Source organism: Manis pentadactyla, chromosome 7 (genome assembly GCF_030020395.1).
Source record: "Manis pentadactyla isolate mManPen7 chromosome 7, mManPen7.hap1, whole genome shotgun sequence".
Lineage (NCBI taxonomy): Eukaryota > Metazoa > Chordata > Mammalia > Pholidota > Manidae > Manis > Manis pentadactyla.
This window is the reverse complement of record NC_080025.1, coordinates 4,108,451-4,130,367: the sequence shown is the minus strand read 5'-3', so window position 1 is coordinate 4,130,367 and position 21,917 is coordinate 4,108,451. Positions and strand designations below refer to the sequence as shown.

The window sequence follows — 21,917 nt, the reverse complement described above, 5'->3', positions numbered from 1 at the left end:
AAGTAAAAGGAGAAGTACACACTGATATCATATACCAAAAAGACTGGAGAATCACTATGTTTATCATGTTAAATAGAGAGACATAATTAAGTAGCTTAAATATTTATGATATGAAATGGTGCCCGTTTAGTTGTAATATAATTTATTGACAAAGTTTTAAGCCATTTTTCAGATTCCCCTCTAAATATTACCAGTCCATCTTTTCTAACATTTAAAAACCATGGGTGAGATTTTTAAGGTACATACAAGAATGAACAGGCATGAAAATGCAAGCGGATTTTTCCCTCCTCTGTACGTCAGAACCACTGCCAGGGTGCGGTTTTCCGCAGGTCCTCACACAAGCCGTTAGGTTCACCACCTCGCAGCTTCCGGGGCTGCAGTTCCTACCACCGTTATAATAAGGCTGTACGGATTATAGCGCTTAAAACCTTCGATACCGAGCTTGGGAGATTACGACAAAATTATTCTTCTCCAGTAGGCGATGTGTTTTCTCTCTCGACTTTTCTGTGTTGCAGTTTATCATGCTGACGTACCTGTTCATGCTGGCCTGGCTGGGAGTGACGGCGTTCACCTCCCTGCCAGTTTACATGTACTTCAACCTGTGGACCATCTGCCGAAACACCACCTTGGTGGAGGGGGCGAATCTCTGCTTGGACCTTCGTCAGTTTGGTAGGTGGATCTCTCACTTTGTTTTGCCTAAACGTCTGCCTCCCAAATACTGTAAATTACTTTAGAAGCATAATGACTTTACCAAGGAGATCATTGTAGTATTCACTTTTAAGACATTCTTTTTATTAAATAAGCAGGAATCGAGGAGTGATTGGAAGTTGATCTCACCTCATGACGCACAAGTTCGTGTATTTGAACAGGCCACCAGGTTGTAGTCCCTGGGATTGGCAGCTATAATCATGATTCTCTGTCCTGATTCACTTTCATATTTTCAGACTTGATGTGATGTTTGCATCCTACTTTCAATCTCCATGATAAACTATATGGTTATGAAGACTAGCATGGAGATCACCTGAGAAATATGTACTTGTCTTCTGAAATAGGGCAAAAAAGCTTAGCATTTAATAATAGCAAAATCAAAGAATGTGAAATAACATCAGCAGCCCTCTTTCGTTATTTTTATTTAGGCTTAAACCTCATGTAATAATAATAGTTTATGGGATATGGACTTGGGATATATGGATCCTATTCTAAATGGTTTATGGAGACATGTTTGCTTCTCACAACAATTCTGTGTGGTGGACACTATTATTACCGTCTTTATAAATGACAAACAGGGGCACAAGGAGGTTAAATGACTTGCACAAGGTTATACAGCTACTAAATGACAAACCCAGGATTCATGCCCAGGCGGCCTAGCTTCGGAGTCTGGGTTTTTACTTTAAAGTCAGCGCCCTCCTGTTGAAAGAGGTTCTGAACGATGAAGGTGGAAAGGTGGGGGTCTAGTCTCCCCTAACCTCTTTGGAATTCTCTTCATCATGTGCAGAAACATGGAAGCTACAGAATTTACAAAAGATATGCAAATCCACACTTTTGAATGGATATTTTTCAAAGAACAGTATTACAGTCTAACCTGTTAACTTCTGGGAAAGCACTGAATGTTTTTCTCTGATGAAGGTTCCTCATCCTCCAGAAAGTGGGGAACATTTCCCTCCATGGTATCTGTAACCAGTGGCTCTGTGGGCACCCTCTAGATAGATTGCAGGGGACAGTAGAACTCTGGTATTGCCATCCAGCTGAGTGTCCCCAAACTGTGACCCACCCCCTGTCCTGTCCACGGGGTCCTTGAGCCCCTTTGTCTGATGCAAATAAGAAGCAGGCTGATGTGCTCAGTGGATGAAGTTCCTGGCAAGGAGGCCACGGAGGGAGCATGCACAGCTCTTCCATGGGTGATTTTCACTTGGACTCACATCCCACGTAAACACAGGAAGAGGAACCTCAGTGACTGTGGCTGGTGGCTCTGCCATCTGCCCTCCCTCTCAACGTCTTACTTTTGTTCTGCTGATCCAAAAAATTAGAATCAGAAAAGGTGGGACTAGTCTCTCCCAGAGGATTGCCAGGTGAAATACAGGACAGCCAGTTAAAGCTGAATTTCAGATTGCCAAGCAAGACAGTTTTTCGTAAAGCACGCCCCAGATATTGCATGGGACATACTCACCGGTAAGTGTGAATAAAACCTGACAGTGATTCAGGCTGCTCCTCGAACCTTAGCACTGTGTACAGCTGACCTGGTTTACTCAGATTTACGTTGTCACCATGACATGGGGGAGGCATTTTTCAGATGTCCTGCAACATTTTACAGCAGCTACAGGGCTTCCTGTTCGCCCTTAACACAGAATCTACTGCCTGGTTGGCATTTATTTGCCCTCCAGATAATTTGTCCTTAATAAAAATCCTGAATGTACAAATACAATGTTATCATCGAGGGGTATCAGAATAAAAAAGAACAACTCCCCAAAATGTGGATATTTTATGTTAGTGTAGAAACCGGACACATACACTGTTAATAGGAAATCTTTTGTGTGTTTAGCTATGTGTCACTGCTGATTAGTGAACTATATTCATTTCTGCTAAATAATTCAAGAATGTGTTTGGTAAAATCATGGCTGTTTTTCCTGTCTAGGCTCTTCCCCTGTGTAGGTATTCCTGTGTTAGGTTACCTGTCAAAGGGGAATTAGGTTACACATGGAATTCAGGTGACTAATCAGCTGATCGAAAGTTAGCAGAATTACCCCGGATGATCCAGGTGGGCCACTGTAATCACAGGGTCCTTGAAAGTGGAAGAGGAGAGTCAGTCAGCAGGAGGGGGCACGGGCGCAGAGAGATGCCATGTCAGCTGTGATGGTGGAGAGAAGGGGCCAGGAGACAGAAGGTGGGTAGCCTACAGGAGCTGGAGAAGGGTATTTCAGATATTCTGTCATCTTTAAAACTCATAAATGACAAATTATTTGAAAACTAGGCATTTATATTTCCCGGTAGGGAGTGTATTTCCCATCACCCCGTAAGGGATCGTAGCATCATAGCATATCCCTTCATCCTGTTTACCTCCAAGTCTAGCGTACGGCTTCCTCCATAAAAAATTATACCCTGGGCAGTGGTGCTTCACCAGCCCCGAGACCACCAAGAGTTTTTTTTTCTCCTCAGTGACGAAAGTAACGGTTACTGTAGACACACATTATGCGTAATTTTCTCTGAAGGTTTTCTTATCCCAGGCACAACCAATTCTTATGAAGCTAGAAATGTATTGCTTCTGGTTAGCCAGCTTAAACGACATTAAAAACACTGGTGAAAGAGCCTATGACGGATGGCAGAGTCAAGCACCAGATTCTCACGTTATCCCTCAGTCCTCTCCCGGCTGTGTGGTGTGTTCTAGCTGCTTCTCTCCTAGAGTCCTACCTTGTTACCTGGCTTTTAAGACACTGGAAATATCATCATGTATATTTTAGCTGAAAACTTTTCTGTATCCAGTAAACAAAATGCCCAAATGTATTCAATATTTAGAGAAATTAGTAAATCTGAATAATTTACTTACTTTTGGGTTTGGCCAATTTGGCTACTCATAGAAACACATGTGGCAAAATCATCCAGTTTTCGGATTTGTGCTACAGCACATCTTACATATGCATGTTCATTTTCATCATTTCGTATCATACAAATGTTGATGCACAAACTACAATTAATTTGTAGTATGTATATTTGTAGTATATGGTTCTTACATCACAAAAACCACATCATATACGTAACGTCTGTAGTACTGGCGACTGGGTGGGAGGGCTGGGGATCGGGAGAGTGGCGAGAGTCCTGGGGAGAAGTGGTCTGATTCTGGCTGCATTTTGAAGATGGGGGCAGCAGACTTCCTTGATACATTGTATGTGGGTTGGAGAGAAAAGAGGAAATTATTTTCTGGTGGAGCAAACTGGGAAGATACACTTGTGATCAGATGAAATGGGGAAGCCCAGGAGAGGAGCTTGCATGGGTGGGGGTGCAGGCAAGGGAGGGGATCTGCACTCAGTTTTGAAGATGCTGTTTTTAGATGCTTACTAGAAATCTAAACAGAGTTGTCAAGTAAGAAACTGGAAATAAGAATCTTGATTTCAGGAGAGGGATGGGGGCTGGCTTTTTGGATTTAGGAGTCCTTGATAATATTGAGAATCTACAGCTCTGAGACTGAATGAGATTGGCAAGAGAGAAGGAGGTGGGGGTGGGGGTGGGGTAGAGGCTGAAAGGTTCTGAAGGAGAAGGAATCTACCTGACAGACTGAAAAGGAGAAGCCAGGGGGACAGGAAGACAGAAGCAGGAAGTGTGGGTTCTGGAAACTGGTGCAGAGAGCAGAGGGAAGAGGGCTTGCCTCCCGCGCTCTGCCTGGCGGGGGAAAAAGAGGACAGAAATTCATCTTTGGCTTAACAAGTGCAGGTCACTGGTACTGTTTACAGGAAATCCTCCATGGAGGGATGGGCAAAATCTGACAGGACAGGCCTCAAGTGGAAATGAAAAGAAAGGGATTGCTGACTGTGAGCACTGGCAATTCTAGGAGTTTTGCTGCAAATGTCAATAGAGATGTGCATAATGAACCACACGCACGGCTGAGACGTGCCATGTGAGTGAAGGGACCAGAGCAGCATGGAGAAAGACGCCTGCCCCGGGAAGCTGCCTCCCCAGTGATGGTTTATTGGTCGGATCTCATGGGGGTTCTTATCTCCTGTCTCTCAGAGCCCTCGCGGCAGGAAAGAAAGGTCGCAGAGAAGGATTTCTGCATTCAGTGCGCTGCAAGTAGCTTATTTTTGGAACCAAAATAATTGCACAAACTATTGGCATAGCAGAATGGCAGCACTTCCATAGAATGAATGGATCACACTCCTCTTGCCTGACATGAGATCTGTGGCGGTGTGTGACCATGTGCTAGTAAAGAACACAATACTCCCCCAGCAGCATGCATAGGCTCGGATTTCACGGTTCTGTGGTGGAGTCCATAGAAGCATATTTTTGAAAATTCCACAGGTGATTCTAATGCATTTGGTCCATTAACCAATTAGAGCAAGGGCGAATATGGGTGAAATTAGTTTCTCTATTTCCTCTTATTAATAGCACTGTTTTCAATATTAGCAGAAAAAAATTACTCCTTTGGGCAATATTCTTTTATAGACCAACAGAAGCTTTGTACCACCAGGATGAAATATAGATCCGGACTCCGTGCAGTCTGGGACATAGTTATCAAGATAATTGTGATGCCGACACCATTGCATTAATGGACCAAACCAGTCAGTCAGCTACAATCGAATCCGAGGACTCTGGTGGCTGGTTTCAATTGAACTCAGATTGGAAATGCTTTCAATTGCTTGAAGGCTAAGTAATTTTGATCTTCCATTCATAATTCCATTCATAATTATCACCTAGCAATGAAAGCTGAGGAAGAATTTTTCCCTTATAATATAACATAAAATGGAACTTGTTTAGATTTTATCAGTGCAAGTTTCTTTCTCTCAAGCTCTTGCACACATTTATAATACCATCTGTAATTTTCTACCTGTTGCAGGGATTGTGACAATTGGAGAGGAAAAGAAAATTTGCACCGTTTCTGAGAATTTCTTGAGGATGTGTGAATCCACTGAGGTGAGCGGTTTTAATTTTGCCAGAATTTTAGCTTCCTTTTGTTATTTGAAAATTACATGATTAAATCTGTATTGGATTTTTCCCCCCTTTTTTCCTTCAGAGGCAGTGATGTTACACACAGGGGGACTAGAGAATAAATATGAATGAGAGGTTCTGCCTGTTTCACTAACACCATAAATTTTTTTTTTCTAGAAACTTATTTTAACGAAAGCTGAAAAATTATAAGATTATATTTAAAAGGAGATAACTAGCCTTATTATTTTTACAATATTACTGAAACCATTATTATTAATCGCGATCTTCATAACAAACATTAAAATGCAGTTGAAAGATATAAAAAATTTACAGGAGGGAAGATATTATAATAATATTTTTGATTGGGTAAGGGATTTATCACCCGCTCCGTTCTGTTAAAGATGTACAGAGGTCTTATTCACAAGACAGCAGCAGGTCTGATCTCTCTTCTGCTTGTGACCTTGTAACACCTCTGGTTCTCTGTGATTTCCTTTGCAGCTGAACATGACCTTCCACTTGTTTATTGTGGCGCTTGCTGGAGCGGGGGCAGCAGTTATTGCTATGGTAAGACCTCAAAGCTCTGAGGCTTGGCTTTTCTATTCAAATTACAGAGCTGTTGCCTGTAGAGACAATGATTCATCTCTTATGCTTGAAAGTCCATATGAATCAGATTTATTTTTGATATCAGTAAGAGAAGGGAGGGACAACAACAATGGGCAAAAAATTAGTGAAAAACAAGTCATAATCTAAGGAAATACTGTCATTACAATAGACATAATATGTGGTCATCAGTTTAAGGATTAAAACACTGAGTTCTATTGGTAACAAAAATTAATAAATTCAGTAGCATTGTAGAGATTAGATCACTATTAACTCTGAAGCATATACATATGTGTCAGTGTGCTATTCTAAGTAATCTAATTGAGTCCTTCTCTTTCATTGTCCTTTCTTCCTCTTTAAATAAGAACATTAACAAAGCATAGTGAGGCACTTTTGAAAAAAGGGCTAACTTGCTTTTCTTAACATAAACCTCGGTAGTTTCATGTCACGTCTTCTGTATCTACTTGTCTTCAGAAACTGTAAGAACAGGTCCTTAAAATCAGGCTGTCACCAAGTTTTGAGGACCTATTCTCTTCCTTTGTAAGTCCCCATGAATTCCATTTTGCTCCCCAGAATGCCAAACGTCAGCCATGAGCAAACACCCTGAGCATGGGTAATAGCTTTTTGCAGGCAAGATCTCATCCCTATTTTTGTAATCTAGCATATAAGTAGTATAGAACTCTACAAGGCTCCGTAATCTCACAAATGTTATAGCCAATTCAATATGCAAAAATGATTAATTAATTTGGATTTATTTAATTATTTTCTTTTTGGTGCCAATACATTGTCTAATGTGTTGGTGAAAGGAACACTTTTAAAAAAGTTAGTGTTTTATCTCTTGTCAAAGATTAAAAATAGGAATGATGAGACAATGCTAATGTGCAAATGAGCCATTTCAGACCAATTATTTTTAGTAGTTCATAAACACTATATTGCGATCTGATTCTATTTTATTTAAAATGTTTTCAAAAATAACGAAAAGGATGTGTCAGTGCTCAAGTGATCTTTCAGATATTTCATTAATTTACTATGATGTTAATTATTTCAACATTTTAGAGTTAGTGTACAAACCTCTACAAAGAAATTTCATTTCAGAATATGAATAAGATTAATCATGTTGACTGATTAATTGGAGGGATCACAATTAAACAATAAGCAAAGGCCCAATATTCTTAACCTAAAATCAGTGCTAAAATGTGCCATCAATATATTCTGGGCAGTGATGTTTCAAACATTCACAAGCCACGTAGCACCCAACCTGACTATGAGATAAGATGAAACATCTGGACGTTTGTATTCATACACATGTTCTTGTGTGATAGATAATTTTTAGAGACATGCATATGTTCAAGCAATATACACCCATGTATGAAAGGTCTATCAAAGAACTTTTTGAAAAGAGGTGTGTGATAAAGCAGTTGTTTGCATTTGCAACATATATGTGCAAGTAAAATTCAGGCATATGTGAATCGAGGAGTGCCTATCTAAATGAATACTGTTATTAAGTGTCCCTCAAAATGCTTACTCTGAAATGATTCTATTATCAAAAGATTTTTAAGACAATAGAAATTTGGATGTTTTGTATTTCTTAAAGAATCTATGCTTCCCAAGGATAAAGATACTAAGTTATAAATAAATTTTATTTCCAACAACAATAGTTTACAAGGGTATTTTTTGAGCACTAAGCATCCTACGGACATCTAACTATATGCAAAGCATAAATTCCTTAAGAAATAAATAACATCTGAACACTGACTTCAGTTAGGTCTGGTAGTAGTTTAGGTCTTAGGTGACAGGGATAAGATAACCCTGCTACTGTTCCTGGAATTAATAGTACTGCCACTGGTACAGCTATTAGTTAATATTTCCTTAAACTTACTCTGCTGAAAGCACTGTCAAATGCTATATGTACAGGAACACAGTCAATATGCATAGCAGCTGTCATTAACCTCATCACGATCCCATCAACACAGTATAGCTACCATCATTATTTCCATTTATAGATAAGAAAATGAGATGAATACTATCATTACTTCCACACTATAGATGAAAAAATTGAGGTGAATTCAAAATATTTAAAACATCACCTGTAATTGAAGGCAGGGATCATAAGAATTTGTACAAAAATTATTGTGTCCTCTACACCCTATATTTTAGAGACATTAGGAGGTTCTGCATGCTGACGGTTTGGTCAGCTTGATATCATGCTAGGTTCCAGCGTTGACTGTTGACCTCGCGAGGGAGAGTACCAAGCCTGGCGGCCGGTGTTCCCAAAGGCCAGATGCAATGTCTGAAGACCTCGTGGGAAGCACCAGTTTCCGGACTGGAGCCACACAGAAGAAGATCTTTTCAGTATTTCACTCATAGAAATTTACTAATAACTAGGAGCCATATTTTCTTAGATGTTGAAAGGATAATTTTGAACTATCCTTTAAATATTCATTTATATGGCAGATACTTTCAGTATCTACTGCTGGATAAGCATTCTTCACAGCACTTAATATTTTCATAGGAACAGCAACAAAATACAAAAAAACTTGGCTTGTGTATGAGCTTTATTCAGTCCACATGGAATAGTGACTAAGCTTTTGCTATGAAAATACCATGGAGTACAGGAATGGAACTCACAGCTTTCTATCTCCACTAAACAAAATGCAAAACAGGACATAGAACATTCTGAAAAATCTGATTGGTGTTTTTATTGGTAGGCACTTATTTCTTTTATCGTTTGTCAAAGTTGTTCTGCTAATTTTTTTCTTCTGTCTTTTGACTCCCTTAATATACCACAATAGTCACCATTTAGAATTGATTCTGCAGTCTCTATGACCACCTTCATTTTCTACCATCTCCAATCTTTCAATGTATTATTGACTGATTAAACTTTTAGTTTATTGGACTAAACTGTGGATAAAAATATTGCCCGCCCTTTAAAACTCAGAGAAAGTGTATAACTGACACGACACCTTAATTTCTCTTTCCTGTTCATCGATCAAAATCCATCATTTTGAAAATTGCTTTATCACTCCTATGGGCCAACAGGGAGGGAATGAAAGAAAAAACTAGTAAGTGATCTCATTGCCAAGTCAGTTCAAGTCCAACCAGGAACTTCCGTTTTGAACGTGACGCTATTCTAGCTATTGTGAATGTATATAGATACACAAAATCCATGTGACTCAATACTTGCTCTCTTGTGGTTTATAATCTAAAGGAAACTTCAGAATTCACTCTATGGAAAATTCACTTGATAATTAAACCCACAAGTGTATTTTGAGGTGTCTGTGATCCCTGTTCCTATTGCACAGTGGGTAGAGTAGCTTCTCATTAGTACCACTCAATTAGCCTCAAACTTTTATGAGACTATCTCCAATTATGGATTAGAAAACCCAGATATGTGAACAGGAGATGGTAGTCTCACGCTTTGGGCAAATGAGGGCAGAAATGGACACGTGAAGATTAAGAATCAGTCTTGGATTCATCAGAGTCATGAAAGAAGAAGAGCACGTGCTAAAGGAGAGAGGAGTGAGGAAGGAACATGCTTTGCTTATATCGTGCCTATTACCACCCAAATTGCAGTTCCATATTATTGATGACTATAACCTATATAAGCGTATAATCTGAATATTTCTTTCCTGACAGCAAGGTGTAGTACAGACACTGAGCAGACTTCCAGTATAAATTGTCTCTGTCTTTGATCAGGTCCACTACCTTATGGTTCTGTCTGCCAACTGGGCTTACGTCAAAGACGCCTGCCGGATGCAGAAGTACGAGGACATCAAGTCCAAGGAAGAGCAGGAGCTTCACGACATCCACTCCACCCGCTCCAAAGAGCGGCTCAACGCCTACACATAAACAGAGCCTCCCGCCCTTCCTACCACTCAGATGCATTGGTGTTTAACTAAGGGCCATCCAACCATCCCACCTTTTGAAAAATGAAGTGAAAGTGCTTCTCATCAATGAGACGTAGGGTGACTTAGGAATCACCTGAATACAGTTCTTTGTTGTGGTAGCACTTCATTTCCCAATGTGTTAAATTGGTGTAATCAGATCTCTTCTACAAGCTCCTATCCAGCCTTTTCCTTTTTTTTAAATTTCTCAAAACTCACGTAGTAATTCTCTAAGATCAAAGATACTAACATTGTTAAATGCAGAGACTTATTTGATTTTTAACACTTCCCATGTGTTATACATAACACCTTTTACATTATTTCTTATGTTTCAAAGAGAAAAATAGCTTTTTATACTTTTTAGTTTTGATTTTGGTAACTAGTTTAACTACAGGTAACCTTCAAAGGGACCATTGTACATTAGGAACAATAGAGATGATACCACAGTGACTCTTCAAATAGGGAAATCTTGTCTGAAGATCAGTGGCCACATGACCATAGGCCCTGGTTAATGATTTCATCAATCTAAGGTGCAATTTCTAAATTTGTAGTAGGTTTAAAAAAAAAAAAGTGCTTCTTATCTTTGTTAACATTGTATTTCTTTCTTGTACTTAAAAGGTATTTCTCTCTGATTCCTCATGTTTATGTTGCGAGCATGTAGAAACAGTGATGCTAATGCATGGATACCAGGCTTACCTTTTCAAGTTTAGTATAGAGACAGTTTTAATGGAAATAACTACTCTGGACCATTGGAGACTGATCTCTTTGTGATTTAAGCAGTGGCTGGATTGGAACTTTTAATATGCTGATGTGGACATGAATTACCTTTATGAAGGTGATATAATAAAAATAAGCATACTAACCCCTCAGAAGTTGTTTTACCTACTTTAAAACATTTTAATGAATTGCACCTCTGTAAACTATCCCTCAGATGTGTATGATATATTTGAAAAGGCTTCCATTAATATAATAGCTTTGCTTGCAGCCTTCCAATCCATGTTGGTTTACCTGTAGTGTTTTTTAAAGTGTGGTCAGAAGCCACCCTAGAATGTATCTTTCCGGTGTGTAGTAATATACTTGTGTTTTTATTTCAAGTAAGTCATTTTAACCAAATGTTTGTTCGTATTCATTTATAAAAAGTACCTATATGAAAAGAATAAAAAAAAAAAACAATCAGTATTATTGGACCAAATTTGGTGTTTGTTTTAACCTCAACTCTTCTTCTGATTATTTCTAATGCTACAAGAATGCTGTAAAGTGTCTTTTAAAATGATGTAGCCTGACAAGACATTTTTGTCAGTGTATAAAAGCTCGGTAGTAGTGTGCACTGATTTGACCATTGTGAAATCTTTTCTCAGTGTAAGTGCATTTCTAATAAAATTTATTGAGTGAATCAAGCTTTGTACGACGTACTAGTCATGCATCATCCATAATTTTACAAGTTCTTGTAGTAGCTAAGGGGGTATTACTAGGGTATCTGTGGCATGATTCTGCATTCTGTAGTATTATTTACTTAATTTGGGGTTCTGCTTTTTTATTTTTACACTTAGATCATCTTACTGGTTCAACACTTTTCTGATATATGCAGTATTACAGATATTCAGCAAAAGTATTAATGGGCCTCTCTAAATTCTATATTATAGTGTTTCAGTTCTGTGTCTTAACAGTTTGTGACGATTTTTAAAACTGTCTTTTACACTTATGTACTGACGTTGATGCTTGTGGCTTCCCTCCCCGGTACGCGAGTTTGTATCTCCACGGGGTGCTTTGTAGCAGGCATTACAATTAATCTGTTTTGTACATACATGTGCCAACAGCTTGACGGTGGCGTTTTTGAAATGTAGAACCAAGTGCTTGCCAAATGTAATAAATAACTTGTGTACTTTGTGGACTTATTATTAGTTTCTCCAGTGTTTTTTTGTTTTCCTTTGTTTTGTTTATTCCCCTTTCCTACGTCTGTGCATCCTTTCCAGATGCAACAGACGCTGTCTCCCTAGGTTGCTTCTTCCCCAGTCACGCTAACCTAACACCTCACGATGCAGTGACGATTCTGTGTCTCAACATTCGGCACAGGACGGGGAGGGGGTTGGGAGAAGGTGAAGGTGAGGGAGGAAAGACTGCGCAGCTCATTTCATTTAGCAAATGATAACAGTCCCCAGCTTGTGCTATTTCCTTGTCTAATTTTTATTGTTTCGTGTTTTCTTTAGAGCCTCATAAACTGACAAGGAAACAAAGAAGGTTAATAATGCGATTCAGAGAGGAAAAATGACTTTTTGGTTTGCTTCAAAATATCAAGGTGAGAGCAATGAAATGAAAGAATATATGTATATTTTTTAGACTTTTTGCTTGTTTTAGATGTAATTTCCTCTGGCCAAACTAGACATGATGGCAGTTTTAAAATAACAAAATAATTATCAATAAAAATCTTAATTTTCATAAGGCCTAAGGAATGGTATTAGTCTTCAATTATGTATTGTTTGAATGGCGACTTAGGAATTTCATGGACTTAGGTTACAAATACCTGTAATAAATATAAATAGATCTGGACAAAATGTCTTGTTTTAAAAAGTCACCTTTAAGACAATAAGAAAATCATCCCCTGTCTAAATCTTATTAAAATATAGTTCTTATTCTTTCCAGTGTTTATGAAATTCTTGGCAACAAGATGACAAAGAATTACATGTTACAGAATATCAGCATAAACAAAAATTTCACAATATAAGCTTTTCAAAAAAACTACTGTAGTCAGATAATTATAATTTTTGAAAACTTGTAAGTCCATTTCTCTTTGTAAAAATACGGATTTATTTTTAAAGCAAGTAATTTCCTATGGGGAATTTTTTTCTCCTAGCTTTACTGAGAAATAAATGACGTATAATCCTTTGGGAATTGTAAGCTAATGTTTAGACAAAGGAAATCACTCTTTCTGAGAATAAAAAATGTATATTGGCCAACTGTACTTCGGGTGTAAGCAGTTTACTTCCTCATGTTAAAACTTAGAAATAGCAGATTCTGATATTTCTCATCAAGTAAACTCGACTTCTTGTTCTATTTGTCTTATTTTTGCCTTTTAGACAAAACAGAAACACCATTTTAAAGTATATTTCACTTAAGTGACCTGATAGCTGAAATAGGCAGAACATGATGAAATTTGAATTCAACTGTCATACCTTGAAGAAACAAACACCCCACAAAGTTTTCTGCAAGGTTTCCAAGATAGTAGATCATCTGGAGTCAGTGGAGGCAAGTCTGTAAAATGCCGCTGGCTCAGATGTAAACATCTTTCTATTCATTTAAATAAGCCCGAGGCTTTGAGTTTCTAAAGTGAATTTTAACTTTGATCATTTTAGGTTCTTTTGCACCTTTCCATAAAAATCCATCATACTTGAAAATTGAACTTAGAAAATGAAATGAGTTGAATTATTAAATTCATTCTGCAATGAGTCGAAATAAATATTAAAGTGAAATAAAAGTTTTTAGACCATTGTATTTCTAACCTGTCGAAACCCCTGCAGAAGGAAATACCAAACAAAATAAAAAAAATAATAAACCAACAATGGGAGAATAAAAAATAAGAAAGAGAAAACATCTAAGTAATTGTGCTATTATTCTCTGAGTAAAGGGAGAGAAAAAAAGCAGAGTTGGGGAAGATGCATATTACATGGTGGGAGGACTGTAAAAAACAAAAGAAAAGGATTAGACAAACAAATAACAGTTACAAAATGCAAAAAAAAAAAAGTGCACACAAATGAGACCACAGGTCCTATTATTTTCAGCAGGTTTTGCGCTCACCTGAAGGTGCTTGGGCGGACACTCACCCCCAGACCTGGTGGATGAACACTCTCTCGTCCCCTAGAAGCAGGAGACGGGGCGGTAAAGGAGAAAACTGGAAATGCGAGACCTTAGAAAATGGGAACACTCTGACTTTGAGAGAAGTGTTGCAGTCTATTTGCTTTTTAGATTTATTTCAGTAATTCCTCTTGTCTCTTGGGGGCCACCCTGCTGGGAGCGAGGCGTCCAGTGGCAGGTGCAGCTCCGAGTGGACTGAATGGAGCTCGATCCACGGACGGCCCCTGAGGACGGAGCAGAGGTGCCGCTGTGCCCACGCAGGAGGCTGATTGCCTGGAGGTGAGTGAGCCCCGGGTGTGTTTCCTGGATTTTTTCCCGTGATTTCCAGTAACTGCAAACCATGTGTTTTGTGTGTGTGTGTGTGTTCAGAAGTATGATACTTTTTTCTGAGAAACATTTACATAGGTTGTCATCAATAAATTAACATTCCCATTTCGACTGATTGATTTGTTAGTCCACATGCCAGGGACGGTTCACATATATGATATGATAAAAATATGCCTGACTTAGTTTTGTGCTTTCTAATAGATGAGCATTTACAATGGGCAGATATCTTGTTTCGGAGTTTTTTGTATTTTGCTCTTTTTTTTTACTTTTTATCACTGATATTCATTAATGTCTCTATGCAACCTGTTGATCTGCCCTTGAAATCTTTGATAGCATGCATATAACATCATTTAATCAGTTGCACTGAGAAAGCTAGGATGTCAGCCTAGCCCTTCAGTAGACAAAAGGAGAGGATGCCCTGAAACAGGGAAGTGGGTTTTGATGAATACTAACGTCATTTCAGGGAAGCGTGACTAGACTAGCAGGTGACTTCAGCACCAGCTGGGAGCGCTGACCCCATCTCCCAGCCACCTTCCCCGAATGACACCACAATGTGATATAACACACACCTCCCCCAGCTTGGAGGTTGTAAACTACATTTGCTGTTCTCTCTATATACAATGTTTATAATGGTTACTGTGTTCATCGTCCTTCTTAGCATTTTATTTCTGAGTAGGACCAGACCAGGTCTTTGAGAGAAAAACGCAAGTCCCTGAATGAGAACTGAGTGTTCTTGGCAGGTAAAGAAGCTTAACAAGACAGTAATTTTCCTGAATGGCACCTTCATGGTCTTAAAATAATTATAATCATGCCTCCAGAAGTATACCTAGTGGATTTGAGGTAACAATGTAATATATGCAAATGGTATAAAATCATGTCTTAAACTTAGCGGTACGGTATTTATGCTCCTCCACATAATGAATTTTAAGATTTTTCCCCCGATTACTTAATTTCTACTACCTAATATCCAAAAATCATCAGCTACCTTCTACACAGCCACGAATAGAATTCCTACTGACTTATGTAATAAGGATAAACTTAATACTTGCACTTGCACCAAAAAAGTTTCTGATAAGCCAAGTGGGGACTACTGATGTCAGTGCAAACACCCTAACAAGTCAGTTACAGGGTGGGGACCTGTTTTCTTTCCTCTGGTGGGTTTGCTTCAGTCCCACTCCACCTGCCCGATCTCTAGAACTCATCTCCAGTAAGTGCAAAACACATATAGCCTAAATTTTATGCTTCATTTCCAACTTCCATTTGCTACCTTACCAACTCCACTGGGACCGTGTATCTCTTAGTGTCCATTTTCAAAGCCCTCCCTTGCCTTATGTGCCCAGGTCCCCATCACTCACTTGTATTGTGTGGCCCTTGGCACCTCTGAGCCCTGATCTTCCTTCAACTCACCCAGGAAAATGCCAACTCTGGTTTAATTCATCTGTCTGTCCTCTTCTGAACCTACATAACTGAACATGGCTGGAGAAAACACATGCCCAGACTAACCAGCCTCACCTAGGTTAAGGTGAGCCTGCAGAGCTGTCAATAAGTCAACTCCGTTTTTCTAGAAGAATGGTTGGCAACTCTTTCTGTAAAAGACCATGTAGTGAATATCCCAGGTTTTATGGGCCATGAGGTCCCTGTTGCAACATCTTAGCTCTAAGTGCAAGACAACAGTTGAAGTATATAAATAACTGGGCATCGCTGTGTGCCAATAAAACTTTGTTCCAATAAAACAACACAATGGATAGCTGAGACTTAGCCCGAGGCCACAGTTTGCAGGTTCCTTCCCTAGAATGTTGGCTATTATACATCCCCTGGATGGGTCCTATGGCATAGCTTTCTCTAATCAAACGTCCAGCACTTTTTTTCCATTCACAGAGTTGGAAATTGCTTCCTATTTCAGGGAGAAATGAGAAACAATTAGAAGAACATTTCCATAATTTCCCATCACTCACCTATTAATACATCTACATCAATATGCAAATCTCTGCTTTTTCTCTTTTTAATATGGATGAGTTGCTCACGTTTCTCAGGCCAAACACACTTGACATATTATATTCTAGATCTCATCTCCTTTCACCTACTGAGGGTAGGTATCACTCCAGCAAATTTTCCTCTCTCTGATGTCTCTTGAATCACCAGTTTTTCACTCTCTCATGGCTTATTCTAACCTTAAAACAAGCACACAACAATAACAAGGAAAACTAAAAACCCTCTTCTGATCCCTTGTCTATCTACACCCCACCTATTTTTTTTTCTCCTTTACAGCTTATCTCTTTGAAAGAGGTCTGTACTCACCTGCAATTACTCTCCTGTCACTTTTTCTTAAAACCTTTGCTATCAGCCCCTTGTATGCAGCACTCCATGCAAGTCAGTCTTGTCAAGGTGGCAAGTGTCCTCCATATTTCTGCCCCCAATGCTTAGTTCTCAAGTGAAAATTTGGAAAACCTTCATTTTCCAGTGACTATTTATTGAGACTCAACTATAGGCAGTTACCCATCTAGGCACTGGGATTTCATCAGTGAACAAAATGTAAACATTTGTACCCTTTTTTGTTTCACATTCTGATTCAGGGAGACATATATTAAGAAAGTAAGTCAGTCCTATGAAGCATTTTTGAGGTGAAAAATGCTATGGAAAGGACTACGTCAGGGTAAGATGCTCAGGGGCCGGCTGAGTTGCAGGGTGGGCTGGGGTGGAGAATCTTCAGGAATCTTACCAAAGGGTAACCTAGACCTAAAAGAATTGAGAGAGTAAGTCATAAGGTAAAGAACATTCCAGACCAATGGAATAGTAGGAAAAAGATCCTTACCAGAAGCAGCAATTGAGCCAGAGTGGACGGACAGAGGGAAAATAATTAAATATGATGAGGTCAGGGATGAGAGGACAGATTGCTTGGGCCCTTGCAAGCCACTGGCTTCTCATCACCTTAACTTGTGAGCAGCATCTGATACGCTTGGCCATTCCCTCCAACGTGATACGCATTCTTCATGGGGTGCCTCACATCCATGCCTTTCTCCGAAACAATTGGGTGGAAAGCTAACAACTTACTGGGTTCTCTACCTTTGTAGCTTGTTCACTTCGCCGTCAGCAGGATCAGTTCTTGTGGGCTGTACTGACACCTCACTTCTCACAAGCTGTGGAGGTGATGGGAGACTTCTGTGCCTTTAACGGGATGGTGGTTGTATGAATGCACACCTTTGTCAAAACCTAATGAGCCTGTACACAGAAATCTGTGAACTTTACTTTTTGTACACTATATATATGTGTGTGTGTGTGTGTGTGCGTGTGTGTGTGTGTGTATTAAATGATTATGCCTCCATTAAAGATCAGATTTAAAAAATCAAAATTAAAAGAAGAAAAATGCAGACTTTTGAGAACATCTCTCTGGGTTCATACCTTGTTTCTGCCATTGTGACCTTAGGGAAGGTATCAATTGCTCTGTATCTCAGTTTCCAGATCTGTAAAACTGAAATTGGGATAAAATAGTACCTACTTCATCTGTCTTAAATAATTCATTACATCAACATAATCATCAGTTTTGGGGACTGAACAGGACTGTAGAGATCAGTTTATAATTTCACATTTATAAATAATAAACTCAGAGACACTGAGTCGCCCAAGAATATACAATAATCTAGTTATCAGCCTTGTACTGTAGTTCAGATTTTCTGTCATTATGAAGACAATTAAGGGAGGGGTGCCTGACGTGGGTAAACATCATACAATCTTTCCTGTGTTCCTGAGGCTTTGGGCTGAGGGCTTCCCAAGGAACCGGAGCCCTCTAAAAAAATTAAAGGCACAGTATAACTAAATACATTAAACTGATGACAGTTTGATTCATATTATAACTATTTTCACAGACACTGCCCAAATGATAAGTTTAGCAATTTACCATTTTCATATCTTATTAATGAAAAAAAGGGTAATTATGTGTTTATAATCTTATGTTAAAAATAAAATTTTGGCCTTCTATTGCAGTCTTTTTTGTAAAATCAGTGTTCAGAAGTTAGCCATTTTTAAAATGGCAATTTTTTTACATGTGAAAGATTGAGTATCAGTGTCTGAAGGAAAGAATTCCTTCATCATGTGCTACTTTCAATAATAATACTCTGTGAAGGAATTTGCAAATGATTACAACCATGGTTGATTAATCTAAAAATGATTGTATACCAAATGGTTTATCTCTATTTTTATTTTTTATAAATAATTTCTTGTATTTTAGCCCTGAGATTTGAAAACATCACAAAAGCACCAGAAACTTCCATGTCTTGGATTGAAAGCCTTCAGGTACTGAGTGGTCTCATTATCTCAGATATTTCATAATAAAGAAATAGCTTGAACTCCAAAACAAAGATTTTCAGTGATGAGTGAGTTAAATTATAAATATGAGTTAGCATGTAATCCAATGTGATTGTAAGCTAATTTTAAGTGGACGCTTACTGTTTTACCCTTTTATTCTTTATACTGTAAACTGAAGAATCTGTCAGAACCCAGCGACAGAGACCAGGGCTGCGACCACCCCCCAACTCTGAAATAAGCTGATGCTCACTGCTCACTCCTGCTTACTTTATTACAGGGCTCAGCTTCTGTGAAAAAAGAAATACCTGTTTTATTTGTACTAGTCTTTCATCTGTATTTTATTAAATAATAGACATATGTGCCCCTATATTCGCACTAATGAGTTTGATCCAACATCTTGTCACTGTGATTAAAAAAGAAACACAGATAAAGAATAAAATGCAAGCCATAAGTCTATTTTCAGCTTGCGTATACAAGCCCTGGGAGTCTGAATTCTTTTTCTTAAAGTGCACAAAGGGTTATTGCTTGAGTAGGCTGAGGTCTGTGAGGTAATTCAGTTCAGCATTCAGTCCGAGGACTAGACACATAAATGCAACGTGAAGGCAGATCGAGAGGTAAGTGTTGACTACGTTCTCTGTGCAGTTCCTTGGGGCTTTCTCACTGCATCGGTCCTGTCCGTGTGAGTGACAGATCGGCTTGGTCAGCACCCCGTTCACCAGCAAGAGGCAACAATATTTCCAGGTGCGTGGGCACACCTGATCTCCTTCTTCACCATCCCTTTAGTGTACTTACTAAAACGTGAATATATTGAGAGGAAACAGCTTAAAGTGGGGAAATGCTTCCATGTAATCAATTTGAAGTAAGAGGAGTAATAAACCCTACATACCCTTCTGAGATAAGCTGAAATAAATACTCTTCCTCCAAATGCTTGGTTCCCAGGAGCCAAACTACAGATTATTATATCAACAGTGGTACTGGAGGTACATACTCTCAAGAGTTCACATTTTCTGTTGTACTTAGTGCTTAAAAAATAATTTTCTATCAAGATTTTATAGGAGTTAACATGAACTCCCCACAGCACGCCACTGAAAATGGTTCTATGATCTCAGCTCACTCCATAGCTGGGAGCAAGCCATTTCTTCTAAAACTTGCAATTAAACTTTATCTAAAACTGTCAGCTGATTACGATTTCATTTCTCTATGTGTTAAGTGTACTAATGAGAATTTTTTGCAAGATGATTCAGTGTCTTCTGCCTAGTTGTGCTATATGAGTTTCAAGTACTACTAAATTATGGAACATTAAGATTCTAATATGCTGTAATTTAGTTAGATGATCCATTTCAAGCCCCCTGGAACGGGGACTGTTTTGAATACATCTCTGTATCCCTCCACAGAACCTAGCACAGTGCTTCACAGAGAGCGCAGCTGAATAGGTATTTGCTAAATGGACAGATTTTACAATCTCACTCTGTAGCTAGTTTCTTGGAGAAAAGGAGAGACCTTGTTCCAGAGTTAGGATTGCAAAGCATGATCTCACCCGAGGAACTAAAGGAGAAATCACCCCAAGCTGCAGCCAGGTCACAACAGGGAACCGCTGCAGCGAGCTGATCTGTAGGACCTTTGTGAGTGTACGCATTCCCCACTTTCATCTGTGTGCTTGTCCCCAAACAGCCACCTACACCTACGAGGACTGTGTATAGTGTCGCACAGTCAGAGGGCTTTGGTGAGTCGCCTTTGATGGTATCTGTCACTGTCGGGATGAAGGCCAAAACTCCTTCTGCCTCTAGCTCTCCTCTCTGCAAAGTCAGGTGTTGGGCTAGAGTGACTGATGCGGTGGGGGGGGGGGGGGCAACTGTGGCTCCTGAGTTGTTCCTGGGCGATGAGCACCTGCAATCCAGGGGTGTGATGATCTGCCCCTCCAACACGCCATCTTCAAAACCCATGGTCTGGCTCAACAGACACGACTTGCCCTTAAAATTATTCCCCTCTGATGAATTAATTAGTCCGTACATTAATTCATTCACAAATTCTCTGCTTTTGCCCTGCACACCTGATGGGCTAGAGTCTCTTTTAGCATAGATATAATAAACCATATATACACTAAAAGGAAACAGCAGTTCTGTAGAAGTGTTGAGATAAAAATACCCACTCAAATGTAGAAATGGCTACGGTTACAATAAAAACAAACCAGAAAGAAATCATCAAGAGGTCTTCATTTTTCTCCCTGATGCAGCAGATGAAATACTCTCTTGAAAAGAGAAGGGAGACGCTTGCTGAGAGCTTAAGGAGGTAAGACTCGAGTTGATGCGGTTCCTTCTCATATCATGGCAATGTATGCACATCTATATATATTATATACAGATGTAAGATTTTTGTCAATACCTCCTTAACATATCATAAAACTTGTGACTGGAACAGGAGTTACGTTGAATGAATAGCTGACCTTCTTACATGTGGTACAGTTACTTTAAATGGCATATGATCGTCATTCACCTTCCTATGGTTGGAGAAAATGGCTGAACAGAAAGTCTGTCGCAGAAATAAAAGCAGCAGAATGTTTTCCAGAGAATTATCGGAGGCTGACATCTAGTGGCCCTCAGTCCCATCGCCATGCAGCACTCAGAGCAACAGTCCACACTGTCCGTGTACATCTGGGCGCTTCGAAGGACCGGTGTGCATGGTGCACACGCAGACAGAGCTTATTTCTGTGGTCCTTTTTATGTTAAACTTGTGATGCTTAGACAGAATGAGAAAACTGAAGTGAAATGGACATCTGTGATCAGTTTTACTCCACATTCTGCAGAGAGCTGATGGAAGCCCCCCCTTTTTTCTTTGTTATGTGCTATTTACTGTGTAGGGGAACATCTTCATACGTAGCCGTGCCACTCCCTGGCTTAGACTTTTTGTGATCTGAAATAATTCTGCTGTGAATCAAATTCTTCTGACATGCTTAAGTGCTTCTCTAAATTGCCCATTTCTGCCCTGCTTTACCACAAGGGTTGATGTACATGCAAAAGCAGGACCCAGTGATAATTCCCATTACCTTTCGCCTTGTGTATTTGGCATTTTCCGTATGTTACAGTTTGTATTTTTAAAGTTATATTTTATGTATGTAGCTATTGTGTCTGGGTTTCAACCTTATTCCCTTTTGTTCCTTCTTTCTGTCTGTCCTTCCCTCCTTCCTTCTTTTCTGCACCTTATAAATTTACTTCAATATTTATTGCTAGTACATTTCTCCAAGGCTTATCTAATTTTTTCCCATGGATCAATATACATAGTAAAAGCCTTATTCTGGAAAGCAGATTACATTGAAAGCTTTCT

At 39.1% G+C, this 21,917-nt stretch overlaps 1 protein-coding gene across 2 annotated transcripts in view; it reads left to right on the top strand.

Annotated features, from left to right (window-relative positions):
• Positions 1–12,013, top strand: part of GPM6A (glycoprotein M6A) — a 241,051-nt gene extending 229,038 nt beyond the window's left edge. For both annotated transcript variants that reach the window (XM_036894333.2, XM_036894331.2), the window contains exons 4-7: positions 516–669; positions 5,543–5,619; positions 6,133–6,198; positions 9,931–12,013. In XM_036894333.2, the coding sequence (XP_036750228.1) occupies positions 516–669; positions 5,543–5,619; positions 6,133–6,198; positions 9,931–10,083 (450 nt within the window). In that variant the 3' untranslated portion in view covers positions 10,084–12,013. The remainder of the gene's footprint in view (positions 1–515; positions 670–5,542; positions 5,620–6,132; positions 6,199–9,930) is intronic.
• The last annotated feature ends 9,904 nt before the right edge of the window (positions 12,014–21,917 follow it).